This window comes from Crassostrea angulata, chromosome 8 (genome assembly GCF_025612915.1).
Source record: "Crassostrea angulata isolate pt1a10 chromosome 8, ASM2561291v2, whole genome shotgun sequence".
Taxonomy (NCBI): Eukaryota; Metazoa; Mollusca; class Bivalvia; order Ostreida; family Ostreidae; genus Magallana; species Magallana angulata.
Genome location: NC_069118.1, coordinates 48,229,069 through 48,244,074, shown reverse-complemented (window position 1 = coordinate 48,244,074; position 15,006 = coordinate 48,229,069). Strand labels below are relative to the sequence as shown.

The window sequence follows — 15,006 nt, the reverse complement described above, 5'->3', positions numbered from 1 at the left end:
AAACTATTTACAAATATTTATTAGTTCATGTTTGATTGTATAAATATTATTGAAACAGTTGTATATTAATGATAAACCAGATTTATAAATAAAAACAGAAGCACATAAAATAAATCTCTCTCTCTCTCTCTCTCTCTCTCTCTCTCTCTCTCTCTCTCTCTCTGTGTTGTTTTTATAGAGCCCATTAAATAGTCGACATTTGAAATATTCAAGCATAATGTTAATTTGCTACTAGTTGATAATATGCAAGAGAACATAAAAATCTTTACAACATCGTCGAATAAATAACACTATGGCTTACTGGTATAATATTACTTATTAGGTTAGTTACTGACTCACTACGGAAATATATTGGGTTGATCAATCTCATAGATGGCGAGGCGAAGCCGACCCATCTATGAGATTGATCAACCCAATATATTTCCGTAGTGAGTCAGTAACTAACCTAATAAGTGTTTTGTTTTCCCGAGGACTATCAAGCGACATATTTGTTCACAAATAGCAATGATTTACCCAAAGCCAGGTTCAAAATGCCTAACATTTCGTCCAATTTAACTCATTTAAACTCTTCAAAATTTTCAATCTCACCTTTCAAATACTCTTTAAAAACCTTTGCTTCACCCATGATTTGCAATTTTTTGTTGCTATTCAATTTTCAATGTTTTCTCCCTTTCTCTGCAGAGATTTGAGCAAATTTTGACGCTGCCATTTTGTTCTGCTCCAGACAAAACAATGTGACGTCAATATTCTAAGGGCAACTACTCTAATTTTAAAGAATTTCAAAGGGCAACTACTCCAAATACTTTAAGAACTTACGGCATGCGGTTTATGTATTAAATACTATGAAATGTCGAAATGAGTAAGCGAAGCGTCGGCCAGTGACGGCCATATTGCCTAATATTATTTCTCACAGAACAAATATAGAGATATATGAGGTAATCACGTGCTATGTTTAAACCAATGAAAGTGTGACATTTCAGTCCGAGGGAAAACAAAAAGGAATACACATTAACCTGTCTTTTTAAAAAGCAAAAGTGGGTGATTAACAACACGCCTAGATAACACAGCGTAACATTAAGCGGTAGGTAAAGCATTACATCACTTTTTCACAAATAAACGAGTTCAAAGAAGAACATCGTCGATCATTCCACTTCCCACTGGAGTACATTTCAATGCAGTCGCGAGTCGGAGCCTGGTTGGGATGAACTATGCTAGGATTACCTGGCGACCAGTTAAAGAAGCCAATCGTCGTGTTTGAGTGGTCCCATACGAATTGACCTTCAGTGGCAAGGTCATTACCGCCTGTCCAAGGTGTACATCCAGTGTTACAGCCTACTGAAATTAAACAATTGGCTTCCTTTAATCGTTAAATTTAATAATTATAAAAAAAAACCCAAACAAACAAAAAAAAAACCCAGAAAAAACAAACAAAAAAAACAAAGCTAACGCTACGTAAGGCCTCTTACGAGCATATCTATTACAATACGATTTTAAAGAAGAAACCATTCATGAGCATTCAACGATCTATGAGGCTTGTTGTATTTCTGAACACTGACTGAAATATGAATTCCTGAGCCTTTTAAACCTCGAAAACGTCCACTCAGTGATTTAAGTATAGATAGGAACTGATCTGACACTCAAGTGAAAACAAAATGGGAAAACAGTTTACCTTTTTTAAGAAATGTAGCCCACAGCCAATCAGATTCCTCTTTCGTTTCAATTTCCACCAAATGTGCACATATTTTCTGACATCCCAGCTATTTTGTATGAAACAATCGTTTTAGTGGAAAAAGAGCAACATTGGAAAAAACCAGTGTAATTCTCCAGAGATATACAGATTCAACAACAATGAATAGACATAATGAACAAAACCAAAAAAAAATTTTACCCGGCACCGAAGTGGTTATGTCGTTATGTTTTTTCCTGATATGTATATGGCAAATCAATAAGATTTCAAAAGAAATCAATGTATGAATAATATTGGAATCAATTATATTAATTTCAGCATAGTTTATATCATAAGTGCAATGAACCATCATTTTTATGTTTCGTGATATCATTTGCATAAACAAAATATTACAGTAATCAAGTTATCATATATATATATATATATATATATATATATATATATATATATATATATATATATATATATATATATATATATATATATATATATATGGAAAGTAATCAATTGAATCAATCAAATGATTTAAGTCAATGTCTACATTTTACTGATTCGTTTCAATACCTTGGCGTTTCTCCATTTGACTTCTTCTTTTCCAAAAAAGTAAAAGTGACCAGCATATTCTACCCAGTTCAACTCTGAGAAAATAAAAAGAGCATTAATTAAACTGTATCATATTGTATGTAATTTGAGTTAACTATTTATTCCCTTGCATAATATATCTAAAAAATGAAAATATTAATTACAATTTACCTTTTTTGAAATAAAGCATTCGGGGAGATGCTGGGAGGACATACTGATACGAGTAGCTTCCCTTCTTTACATAATGGTGTCCGATGCATCGCCTGCTAGTCTCGCTGTAAAGGAACTCAATGCAGTAGTCGTCTCCAGTACAGAGGCCTGCACAATGAACAAAACTTACACCTTTTCCATAAAGCACGGTTATGGATGAATTAGTCAATTCCTTGTACACTTTATTATACCAAGTTTGTCTTTGCAGAGAATGGAAAGAAAATAAAAGAGCAACAACAAACCAGCCCAATATTCTAAACATGGTTTCACAACTGTATGATAGTATGCTGTTTGAGGTGAAATGTTCAAGCATCACCGACACAATAAGTATTTTAGCATTATATAATTATATGCAAGTATTGATTTTTATTGATATAAAAAAAGAACATCAAACATTCTGCTGAAGATCATAGAATTCAAAGGAGTAAAGGTTAATATTCTGTCTTCTCTTGAGACGACATGCAATAAATATTTTTTTTGTTTTCAAAAAATTGAAATTCTAATCATAAATCAAATACATTCTGTAGCCTCTTCGGATAGATGACATGCTATTTGAAAACACGTTCTGCTATTCCCGAATGACAAATTCAAAATGATTCCCTGCATTCCGAGTAATCGGCAATTACATGTTGTAACTATAGAAAGTCTCAAAAGTTGTACATTCTGAGAAACTTTTACTTTCAGTAATGTTTTTGGATCTATCAAACAAAATATTTCATAAATAATGAAAATCTTTCAAAAGTTAGAGAGAATAATAAGTATTAAGTAGTTTTTCAAATATACAGAAAAAATAAACTATGCGATGAAGATCACATAGGCCTTCTCAGTCCGACGTTTCACTGTATTTTGACTTTTTCGCAAAGGGATTGTAAGTAAGTAATGAATAAAATATAGAGCCGTATACACTTTTCCATCAAACACCTTCTGATAAAATATTTCACATAGTGTTGATCTAAACTGTTTATAACTTTCTGTGTTCACAGAAACGTCAGATTTCCATCGTTGCCATTGAAAACAAAAGAAATTATTTATAATTTGATATATTTGCAGAGGATTTTGAACTATCCAATGAAAAACTGATTATATAAACGCAAACTACCATAATAAGACTGACAAGTAAAGATTATTGATCGATTAACTTATCAAAGGTGCTTTTTGGTATTTTTTCTATATGAAAATAATAATCAGTGGGTCTAATCAATATCATTCTTTTAAAATATGAAAAAATGAAAAATCTGCTTTTTTTTTTTTGCTTTTTAAGGAAATTTGTCATTAAAACACACTCTCTATCAAGATCCCTTTATCAAAACAATAGGTCTACGTGCCGAACAATTCAAATAAGTAGCAAAGCTCGTGACATGTCGAGTTCTTATGCATTTTAAGCTTCATTTTGAAATATAGATACTAATCTGAGACTCCACTCACTGTTACCTCCGCTTTTAATATTCAATGAAACATTAAAACAACATTTAACAAATGCAAAAGAATTATATTTTTAGGGGGGGGGGGGGTAAGAGTCAGATGAATCTTGAATTATCTATACCCAAGCTCAAACATTTAGTAACTACGCCGTAATAACAATTAGCACCCATACTTTAACCTTGAATCAGTGTTGAAATTTTGACTTACAAATCCAAACAATATCTTAACGTTGAGTCCACAACCAAACCCATTTTTAACGTTAAAGTTATTTACCACTGTTTTACTTTTCTATTTTAATTAAAGAAATTCAGATTGTTCTGCCCGTGCAGAAAACGGTTATTTGTATTAACTAGGCCAGTGATAAAGGGATGCGGGTCCATCACTACTGCAATCACTGCTGATCATAAGAGTCAGGCAATTAGTTGCTCTATGTCAGCTAGATCTCTAAACACACCAGTGGTTAACAAATAAAGTAAGTTCTTAGATATCCTCCTGTAGTCACTTCGCGAAATTCATCATGTGCGGTTTAATGCCGGTGATTCAGCTTTTAGATTGTCGTGAATATTCCTTTTTTCATAGGAGTACATATTTTTACAGTATTTTTAGAACAGTGTGCAGAATGCAATTTATTAACTGACAATGTATAAATTCTAAAATTTGTGTTAACATCCTTTTTTGAAAAAAAGGATGTTAACACAAATTTTTTCATGTCATAAAAACAAGTATGGCTACCATTATTTTGGCAAAATCACATTGTTTCTTTGTGTTTATTTTCCTGCGCCAGAATAACGTTTTTGAGAGCCAAATTCAACAATTCAACAAGGACTTTATGCACGAGGTGTATATTGCCGGAAAATAAATGGCGACTTTTTTTTAATTTGGATCCAATTTTATTTTCAAAACAAGTTGTTAGAACGCATAAAACAGAACACATAATAAAATATATGTTTATATACAACATTATGCAACAATAGTCACTAAACTTTGATTAATATGCAAAGTCGTAGCTATTTGGAATGATTCTATTTATTTTTTTAATTCATACCTGAACGTTTTCAGATATTTTTAGGTCGTGCTAGAATTAATCTAACATTATCCTGATTGTTTGATTGCCCGTTATGATGTAGTGATTACAGAGTTCCGATTATTCTTTGACGTATTTTATTATTTTTTTTTATTTGGCACCAACAAAAGACAAACTCCCTGCTTCGCAACAAACTTTCTTTGGTTTTTATTATTTTAATTCTAAATAATAAGTGTTACTGTTATATGTACCAGTATGCATATTGCTACCAAAATCTGTGTACTCTACTATCCATATTTTAAATCCAACATTTCATGTTAAGCAATAACGTGTATTTTTTACGCAATAAAGTAAATTCATACACGCTATATATTTTATTAAGATCAAATTTTTAGGTGATTTCTAGCTGTCGAAAAAACGGAACATTTCATGAGATGATTAAGTCCATCATATTGTGTTTAAATGCATAAAAATCAAAAAAGAGCTATTGTTACAATAAAAGTGTTTTTATAACACCGGGGAATTTAATAGACTCAACACAAAAACTTATTCAAAAAAACTTTTCATTGCAAATGAAACTAATAAATGCAATTAAAATATTTTTTGCTTTTTTTGTTGAAAGAATCTGTCCTCATGAAACAAATAATTATTGTTATTGTATTGACAAGTAAACTTAACAACACATTTTGAACCACAAACATAATGCACTTTTAGTAATAATGTCAGTGTTATTTTCGAAACACTAACTTAACTTAAGTAATTTGTCATTTTATCTCCATTAATCATGCTTCTTTATATTTCACTCTCAGGGACTTTTATTTCCGACACAATTCTTTTCCATCAAAACAAAACAAAATACTTTACAAATTGATAAATGGATACAACTCAAATGTCGATATCAATGTGTCACATTTTAGCTTTGAACTTGGAGGACTAGAAATTTTTTAGTGATAAACAATCAAATGTGATGGTCTTAGCTTATTAAGAGCTTTGATTTACAAACACGCGCGGGTTGTTCCTGTTTAATTTGCACATTTGTAGATCAATTTGACATTTTTGATGCCTAATTTAACATTGATGAAAGGGAAGGCTTTAGGTATATAGTTTGATAAAAGCATATGATATGATATGTTCTTTATATGCAAGACAATATCTTTAACGAAGTATTACGGCGAAATATTTGTACAGGTGTAGAACAAATATCACTTTAGAAATTAAGAAGGATGACAACTATCATTCATTTATCATAGATTTTTTTTGGTCGTTTTTCCGAATCCAATAAACAACGACATTCAATTTACATAGCTTTCAAAATAGATCGTGACATATTCTGAAAGTTCATTAACTTTGTAATAAGGGTTTTGAGAACCTTTCATTGCCCCCTTTTTTTTTAAACGACAAAAAAAAAAATAACAACAATTAAACAAACAAACAAAAAGCAAGAGTGTTTGGATTTAATTTACATTTGTTTAACTTTTTTGGCTTGAAAACCGTGATTCAATTTTTTAGTGGAATTATTATTGTAAAAAAGGATATCAAAGAACATCTGACATTTGATCATAAATTCTTTCAAACTAACTCACAGAAACCTATCTATTTTACAGTTTATCTTTTAAGTATTAATTATTAAATCCTAAGAAAAGAAACCTCGATGTTTACACGTTAATATTGTAAGCGATTTCTGCATAGAACCAAAAGCTCCAACATTTTATTGATATAAATCAATTTTGGAAAAAAAAACAGTAGAATATACAAACGATTCAGGGTCATTAGCTTTGTTTTGGATGGTACAGTTAGACTAGTAAGCGTAAATAATGTCTTATCAAATAAACCAACAATTCGTATCTTATGTTTATACAACTAATATGCAGGCCTGAAAAAAATCTGAATTAAAAAAAAAACTTATTTATATCAAAATAAAAACGACTATATTTTAATGCTTTGTTAATTTTGGGGGATTTTTTAAAGAAAAAGAAAAAAAAAAACAAATCGGGCTAAAATGGGATATAAAGATATAAGATTTTAAATAGTTTTTATCAACTTGGTATGAAAAAAATCTTCGTTCACATATGCTGCCTATTTTCTATATGATAATGACGAAGATGGGTTTTTTTTTCATATATTAAGATAACGTCGTCCCACATCCTCTCCATTAAAAAACCACACACCCTTAGCATAATTCATCAACTTTGTTACATGTAAATGGATGAGTGTGATGTGAGGCTAATGCATCTTAATAACCATTTGGCTTTTCCAGTATGGTCCACTATATATATATATATATATATATATATATATATATATATATATATATATATATATATATATATGGTAAGTTAGAGAAAGTTCTTCTGCACATAAAACCAGAATGAAAAAACTTGTGATTATTTGTGTTGTTTTGGCTTCAGTCTCTATCTATTCTGAAGCTTGTTCATGTCTTCGTATTCCACACCCTCAAGTACAGTTCTGTAACGCAGATTTCGGTACGTACTACTTCTACGTTTAGTCTTTTTTTTCATCGTGCATGCATTTGTCTAGAAGCTCATTAACTCAATGAAGTACATGTAATTAAAAAGGACAAAATATTGCTTTTAGAAATTATATATGATATATTATGTATGCAAGAATATGCAAATTATTTAAAACATGTAAAAATGGAGAGAAAAAAACTTGTTTAAAAGTCGTAAATGTTGACACTAAAAATTGGCATAAAATTACAAGTGTCACATGTAAGTTTCAGTGTTTGCCATTCGTTGCTATTTTAGTTATAGAGGCAAGGGTTTTGAGGCGGGTAGAAACAGGGACCTCACCTTTTCAAGAAGTATACTACACCGTAAGCATACATCGGAATTACAGGGTAACTATGCTTTTGTTGATATAATTATCAAATATTTGATAGAAAAAAAAACCCAAAAAGCATGTATGTCATAAAACAAAATACGTAATGCGTACGATGGGGTATCAAAACCTAGGAAACAGAAAAACTGATCGTAATTAATCTTTTTCGTTTTGTGTAAACTACCCCTGAGATAAACTTTGTTTTATCAAACAGGTGATGCTTTTCACAGATATGTGAGGTCCGAAATATTTTTGACACATCTCCTCGCTTTAAGACTTCAGTGACTTAGTATTAGAAGACTGTTTTGAATATTCCGCATAACTATTTTTACCCAAACATTATTTAAAATAAGAGGAAAACATAAAGCTGTGTAGTTAATAGAACTGCAAATCATTTTAGCTATCAAGCAGTTCATCCTGAATACCCCATTAAAATAAAACGTTTAAATAACTGTTGTGTTTCTATACACAGCAACTTACCGAAATAATGCCCCCAATACTTTTAATTTACCACCAGTACGCATCTTTTATTGATATTTTAAACTTCAAATCATAACCAGTGTTCCTCTTTCGAGTCAATTCAAACTAAAGAGCTTCACAACTTTGTATATGTAAACACAATTGAATATACAAGTTTTCATTATTTTCAATTAGTTAAGTGTTTAAGCTCTAGGAAAAAATATCTATATAGAAAAATTAATTCAAGGCTTATTTCGGTGAACCTTTACTTTAAAACCGCTTTTTTATCTCCAAAATGACTAACTAAATTGTACTGTGCAAGGACACAATAACTGCATAGCTCAAAGTTGTACATCGATTGGGCTAAATAAAATCAATTTGCGTTATTTAGAGGCTGTCTCAAAAGCTATATAATATAAATTAAATCCTATGAGATTTAAAAAACATCTTTAGTTGTTGATTTTATATTGGCTTTATTTAGGTAGTTTAAATGTGTATATTTGCTGGGCTAGCCTCATAGTATACATATATTTAACTCGTTGGATAATGCAACTATAACATCACACAAAATAGATATCCTCTATATGTTAATTTGAGATCTATTTATTTATTTTTTTGCACTGAACATATCATGGAGGCATTACATGTATATATGGAGGGTAATCGTGTTCAAAAATCCAGACCTGTAAACTTGTAAATCCGAATATGCAATCGAGTTTGTGTGTGACCCTGAGTATGCACAAGTGTAATTTTAATCGTTTAACCAATAAAACTGAGGCATAAGCACTTTAGAGTTGACCCTGCAGGCATTCAATCTAATTTTTCCTACAGATGCACAATTACAGCGGTAAAATGTTGTTTGTTTTTTTAATGTAACCTACCTCTATAATACACACTTTCCATCTGTAGTCTCTGCATTTCTATCTTCGATTTCTGAAATAACACGGCTAACATGTTACAAATCAAAAAATGAAAAGTCCACAAGTTTGTCGAATTTTGACATGACCATATATGGAAACAGTGACGTCTCCGTGCGGGAATGGGTAGGGAATAAATAAAAAGAGCATATTAGGTAGGCCTTTAATCATATTATCTTTGGATAACAGCATTTCCTAGGTAGTATGGTTTTTTGGAAAAATAAATTATCGGCTTCTGTACATTTTATCAGGAGAATGTATAAACGATGCCAGTAAAGAATTCAATAGGTTTCAGATAACGGTATCTTTGAAGAACTGGAAATAATACATACAATGAGTTTGTTTTAATATACATATATAAAGATATACAATCATTTTTATCAGAGTACATGCAACAAATTCTCAAAGTATAGAGCTCGGCTTAATAAAGAAAATATCTCCAAAAACATCTTTATCGCTACCACAAAGCCACAAAGTTCGGACAAGACCCCCCCCCCCTTCAGCCCCCGCGAAAAATTACACGGGGTCGGTTTGGAAATTTTGATTAATACGAGACATAAGAAGCAACACCCCCTTTTTTTTAAAAAAAAAATAAATGAAAATTCCAAAGATATAAGGTTCACAATTGTGAAATTAAAATGTGTATAAATTATCTTTAAAGATATTTCGTTTGTATTGTCGGTAATAAATAGGGAAATAACCTATCCTGCAGGTGAAAATTGGCATTTTTTTTATTTCAAGCAAATATTAACGGATATGATTATAATGTCCTGAATGTCGGTTCAATACAGACTATAACTTAATGAAGTTGGTTGATGAAAATTTTTCGGAGAGCTATTATGATACAGCTATACAGTGTACTGTTTACCATAAAGTAGCAACTCGTCAATACAGTATATATCTTAAGTTATTTTACAATTAAAATTCTACCAGTTCATAAATGATCAAATTCATCTAACCAACCCCGTTCCTTAATTTCAGAAATCCAATTTCCAAAGAGAAAAAAACATCTTTACAAAAACATAAACATACTAGTATACCTTTACTATTTCTTCAAAACGTTTACCTTTCAAGTTTTAACAAAACTTTGTGCTTAATTGATAATTATAAAACTTTTTTTAATAACAGTTTTAGATTGTTTTATTCTTTATCTTGCTCTTGCACAACAAAATCATTTTGATATTTAAGCAAAGTATAAACACATGTTTAATTACATACATTTTCTGCGAAATATTACCAAATCTTTGCAAGTCGTTTAATTCAAAAATTTCTAATTAATTCAGAAAAATAACAAAAATAACAAGAGAAAAGCTGTCAATGTGGCAGCAAACTGGCTTTTATTTTGTGTGTGAACAGTATCCATAATCTATTTGTCAATCTTGAATTGATAAACACTACCTCTCCAGAGAAATGGGGTACTCTGTATGCAATATTTTTTTCCAAAGATGACTAAATTCAACAGCTGGTATGTTCTTCATAAATTACAAGAAATCTAAATCCTAGCAATTTACATACCTCAGACATATGTATAATTGATCAGCAAAAGAACAACTACCTATCTTGAAAACTGTACGAGGAGTTATCGGTACAACATGGGTGCCCTTTTGGTAGCCATTTGCCCGCCCGCCGTTTTCATTATTTCAAAACCGGATTTTTCCTTTGGGAAACCAAGTTCAAATTCTTTCTTAAAATTCTTTAGAATTCAGGAGCAATTTTACAAGGGACTCCAAACCTCATGCCGTTCAGAATATATTCACCCTCTTCGGAAATTGTTTGATCCGTCTCATTTCTAGAAAAAGAGTACGCATAAAGTTATATTCCAGTTTAAATTTAAATTACAAGACAAATTATTTTAGAAAAATTAGACATTAGGCATTTCTTTTTAACCCTTATTGTATAATACTATAATGATATTATATTACAGAAATTAGCGCATTCGTTACATCGGCAACAAGTTTTATTTGTTTCAATCATACCTCAATAATTTTTTTCAAAATAATGCCGGTATTTTCGATAAAAATTGTCGTTCATTAAAAGCTTATTGCAACAGTTTTGCGGAAGATGATGTTTATTTTTCGTCCGTTCCGGCGATTACTACTGTAACATGCCTTTTCCTGCAGCAAGGCAGTTGCCATATAAGTTCATGTCAAAATTTGACAAACTTGTAGATTTACATTTGTCAAAGGTTATCGTGTCAGTTGTGCTATTTTTCGAGCCTGAAGATAGATATGCAGAAACTAAGGATTGAAAGTGTGCAAAGTTGTAGGTTTCATTAACTAATAAAAACAATAAAGCCGGAAAATATGCATCATACGAAGGAACTGAGTCAAATCTTTCATCTGTTTATGCCCGAGTTTAATAGGTTACACGATCAGAATTACACACTTTTTATACTCGGGCCCACACACCAACACGATTGCATATTTGGATTTACAAGTTTCAAGTCTGGATTTTTGATTACGATTACTCTCCATATAAAGTCATGCAACTTCTAAAAGGCACATTTATATAGTCATACGTGTACGTTTGAGTCCCCGTAGCGTATTGAAAACAAATATATACCTTTAACGTATTAAAATTAGTGTGTTGCAATAAGAATACATCATACAATAAAATTATGTTATGTATGCTTACCTGAATACGGATGTTTAAATCCAGAAAACGCTAGTAAAGAATTGGAACTAAGCATTTTCTTTTGTGATTTTATACATTAAGAGAGAAACTAGAAGAAGACCTGCAACACGGTATCCAACACGGTACAGATCTCCTTTTGAACGGATATACACCGCTCATAGCTCTGCTTCCTGTGGCGTGCCATTTCAGATTGGTCGTGATTACATAATTGCTGGTAATAACGTTACGTCATCAGTCATAATGTCAAATTCTTTTTTAAAGCTAAATGTGTAATTTAGTTCGCTTGTCTTTTGGTCTAAAAAATCTAATTCCAGATGATATCAAAAATGTTGATTTATAGCCCTTTACTATTAAATAAAAAAAACACATGATTTTTAAATATACATACGTCATGTTTTAAGATGATTCTGAATGTTCATGAAATTTTTGTAAAACAAACATTAAACATGTATGGGCTCTAAGTAATATATAATCATCATTAAATAGAAAAGTCATACATTAAATGTATATTTTTTTTCAGGACAGATCCGTAATGACAGAATGAATGCTCATTTTTGTGGTTGGAACCTTCCAACATCTGCACTTACCCAATTTCAGAGAAATGCACTGAGAAACGGCTATTATAGAAACAATTGTGGCTGTAGTGTAAGTTTTCTTTCAATTCTAGTGAATTGTATCGGTAAATAAATAGAAAATAATTATTCAAATTTAAGCTCACATTAGCCAAATGCACTAAAGAGCTATTCTGATCAAAAATCTTGTTGTTGAAACCTTTACCTCCCACAAAAGCAGAGAGCAAACCACAAGTCAAGGATGTTAACGCTTGTTCAAAGGGAGGACATCTCCCTGCGTAACCACCTCGTACACTTTTCCAGATTAAAAATATTACCAGAACGTGGCTGAAAACATCATTAAGTAAATGATTAATAAGTTTTATCAAATGATATGTCCTTGTCAAAGAGATACATCGATGCTTAAATATTAAACAGGTTTGGGTGTTTCAAAGTGCTTCTCAAAAACCAAATTTAACAAACAATAGTATTTTAAATATTGTGAAAGCTTTTTAAGCTATGGCAAATTTAAGTTTACTCAGCTCATGACCAATGGTACAGGCTTATGTTACAAGGATGGGGGTGAACATTTTACTATTAGTTAAAAAGCATGAGAAATATTTCATTTACTTAATTTAGATCATTAAGAGCTTAAAAATGTGAATGTTTTGTTGAGACATGAATAAACATGATTAATATTAACAGATCCCCCCCCCCCCACAATTAAGGGGTCAACCGGCTCTGGTGAGTTAATTTGATGCACAGATAAAAAAAAAATGGCTTCTTAGGCATTCAAAATGGATATTTTGTGCTGCAGTACATTCTTTTTATAAGCAAAACTTACAACAACAACATTTATTTTTTATTGTAAGAAGATATATGTGTACCATTCACAGTGTATAGACTTTCCAATTGATTGGAGCTGTCATATTGATAAAATCATATATAAGCCTCTGTTCCAGCAAATATGACATTAATTTTGAAGGTGTTTTTTTTTTATACGTATAGTCTCAATTAAAGTTATAGATTTCATGTTTTTGAAAAAAAAAACTAAGCGGAAAATTTATTATCCGCAAAAATTACGTAAAGCCCATCTTGCAAATTTTAAATTACCGCCTTTGTTTTGGTCAGCTGTTAACTTAATGAACAATGATAAAAGTTTGGTCCTTGCAATTTTATAAGTTTTGCAATTAAATGCAAAACGGTTGAATAGCGGAACTAAGTATTCGCGTAAATTATGGAATATGGAAACATAAAATATGTTGTGATCAAAAAAAGTAACGGAGATCTGAGTGTATATTGCTCGATGATAGAGAACTGTCTATTATTTCATTATTTATACATATAATCTACTGAGGTATTAGCAGTTAACCTTGGGATTATCATATAATTGTGCTTTTATCTCACAGATCAGAGACTGTACCCGCAATAATCGCTCTGGATGCCGGGTTTCAAGACAGAGAGAGTGTAAGATCACAACCAACAGTCCTTGTTACAGGACAAGAAGTGCTTGCGTTTCTGTTCGAGGAAGGTGCCGCTGGACATCCTCACCTTGCGTAGTACTTTAACAGAGACTGAAAATTTAGTTAGAATTCAATGACTTCGGTACATTGATTTGCGACTGCTTGATTCAAATAAAACATTGATTTGCCTCCCTCAACAAACTCAGGTATCCGATATCATGTCATGTATATTTTGTTGTGAAGTGGAAAAAAATGAAGTTATGAATAAAGAATAATTTAAAATGCATTATATGAGCACGGTCGTTAGTTTAAAAAAAAATCAGATTCATAACAAAAGATGATTTGTGCGCAAAAGCTAATTTTAGGTAAAGATTTAGTAAATGATTCCAGAGTTTTTTTTCGGTGCTAGAACCAATATGACGTCATGATGGATTTGGAGAATCTTTACCCGTACTTTATGGCTTTAAATGAATTATGTAAAAAAGTATACAATTGCAATTTCTTGACATTCTATGTTAAATCATGGGAAAAGTAATCCCGATACCTATATCCAATTTGACATCATTTTAAAGAGCTAGTTTGATTCCGGTGGGTTTTTTTTTGAGAGACTGTAGGCATTCTGGATATATTTTATTTATAAGAAAATGAACAAAACTCCGAAATTTGTTCCTCAGTTCCGTCATATCTATGATACTATATTGAAACAAGCATTCTGAGAGTATTGCATTAGCAATACACGTCCCCTACCGGTTTGTGGAAATATTGTGACCACAATGCACTGTTATGCAGAATATCGAACCCGAACATTAAAAAAGTGGAATATAAAAAATTAATTTTCTCGAAAATATGTCAACCAGACGCTATAAAAGTGTAAACTTGATCTGTAAATTGATATTTTGAAGCTGTTCAGCAAATTTGATATTATTCCTCAAACGCATAAAAAAAGTGGGAAAAACTGAAGTGGGACAGACAGAGGGACGGACAGACAGACAGACGGACGGACAGACGGACTGACGGACGCAGAGGAAAGCTATAGTCCCCTCCGGTGAAAACCGGTAGGGAACTAATAATAAACTCGACTATTTAGGCTTAAATACCACGAAATTGAAAGAGTACTATATATATATATATATATATATATATATATATATATATATATATATATATATATATATATATATATATATATATATATATATATATATCAGGCTGGGGGTAA

General features: G+C 31.2%; 2 protein-coding genes across 3 annotated transcripts; one reads left to right on the top strand and one right to left on the bottom strand.

Moving 5' to 3' along the window:
• Nucleotides 1-460: 460 nt before the first annotated feature.
• On the bottom strand, nucleotides 461-11,936 carry LOC128158859 (low affinity immunoglobulin epsilon Fc receptor-like). 2 transcript variants are annotated; one of them, XM_052821835.1, is made up of 5 exons: nucleotides 11,774-11,936; nucleotides 2,441-2,587; nucleotides 2,252-2,325; nucleotides 1,670-1,757; nucleotides 461-1,335 (listed from the first exon to the last, which is right to left on the bottom strand). In XM_052821835.1, exons 1-5 carry the CDS (start codon nucleotides 11,826-11,828, stop codon nucleotides 1,094-1,096), a joined length of 606 nt encoding a protein of 201 aa, XP_052677795.1. In that variant the 5' UTR covers nucleotides 11,829-11,936; the 3' UTR covers nucleotides 461-1,093. The 2 variants fall into 2 exon arrangements, with proteins under 2 accessions (XP_052677795.1, XP_052677794.1); XM_052821834.1 differs by lacking the exon at nucleotides 11,774-11,936 and having other exon boundaries at nucleotides 2,441-2,792.
• On the top strand, nucleotides 7,294-13,962 carry LOC128158869 (metalloproteinase inhibitor 3-like). Its single transcript, XM_052821845.1, has 5 exons — nucleotides 7,294-7,408; nucleotides 7,691-7,782; nucleotides 11,855-11,987; nucleotides 12,294-12,418; nucleotides 13,734-13,962. Exons 1-5 carry the CDS (start codon nucleotides 7,294-7,296, stop codon nucleotides 13,890-13,892), a joined length of 624 nt encoding a protein of 207 aa, XP_052677805.1. The 3' UTR covers nucleotides 13,893-13,962.
• The last annotated feature ends 1,044 nt before the right edge of the window (nucleotides 13,963-15,006 follow it).

Coding starts and splice junctions, on each gene's coding strand:
- LOC128158859 (XM_052821834.1), bottom strand. CDS start 2,792: ATGCTTGAACATTTCACCTCAAACAGCATACTATCATACAGTTGTGAA. Junction 1,758..2,251: donor TCAAATGGAGAAACGCCAAG/GTATTGAAACGA, acceptor CATACAAAATAG/CTGGGATGTCAGAAAATATG. Junction 1,336..1,669: donor GGCTACATTTCTTAAAAAAG/GTAAACTGTTTT, acceptor GTTTAATTTCAG/TAGGCTGTAACACTGGATGT.
- LOC128158869 (XM_052821845.1), top strand. CDS start 7,294: ATGAAAAAACTTGTGATTATTTGTGTTGTTTTGGCTTCAGTCTCTATC. Junction 7,409..7,690: donor GTTCTGTAACGCAGATTTCG/GTACGTACTACT, acceptor TTGCTATTTTAG/TTATAGAGGCAAGGGTTTTG. Junction 12,419..13,733: donor GAAACAATTGTGGCTGTAGT/GTAAGTTTTCTT, acceptor TTTATCTCACAG/ATCAGAGACTGTACCCGCAA.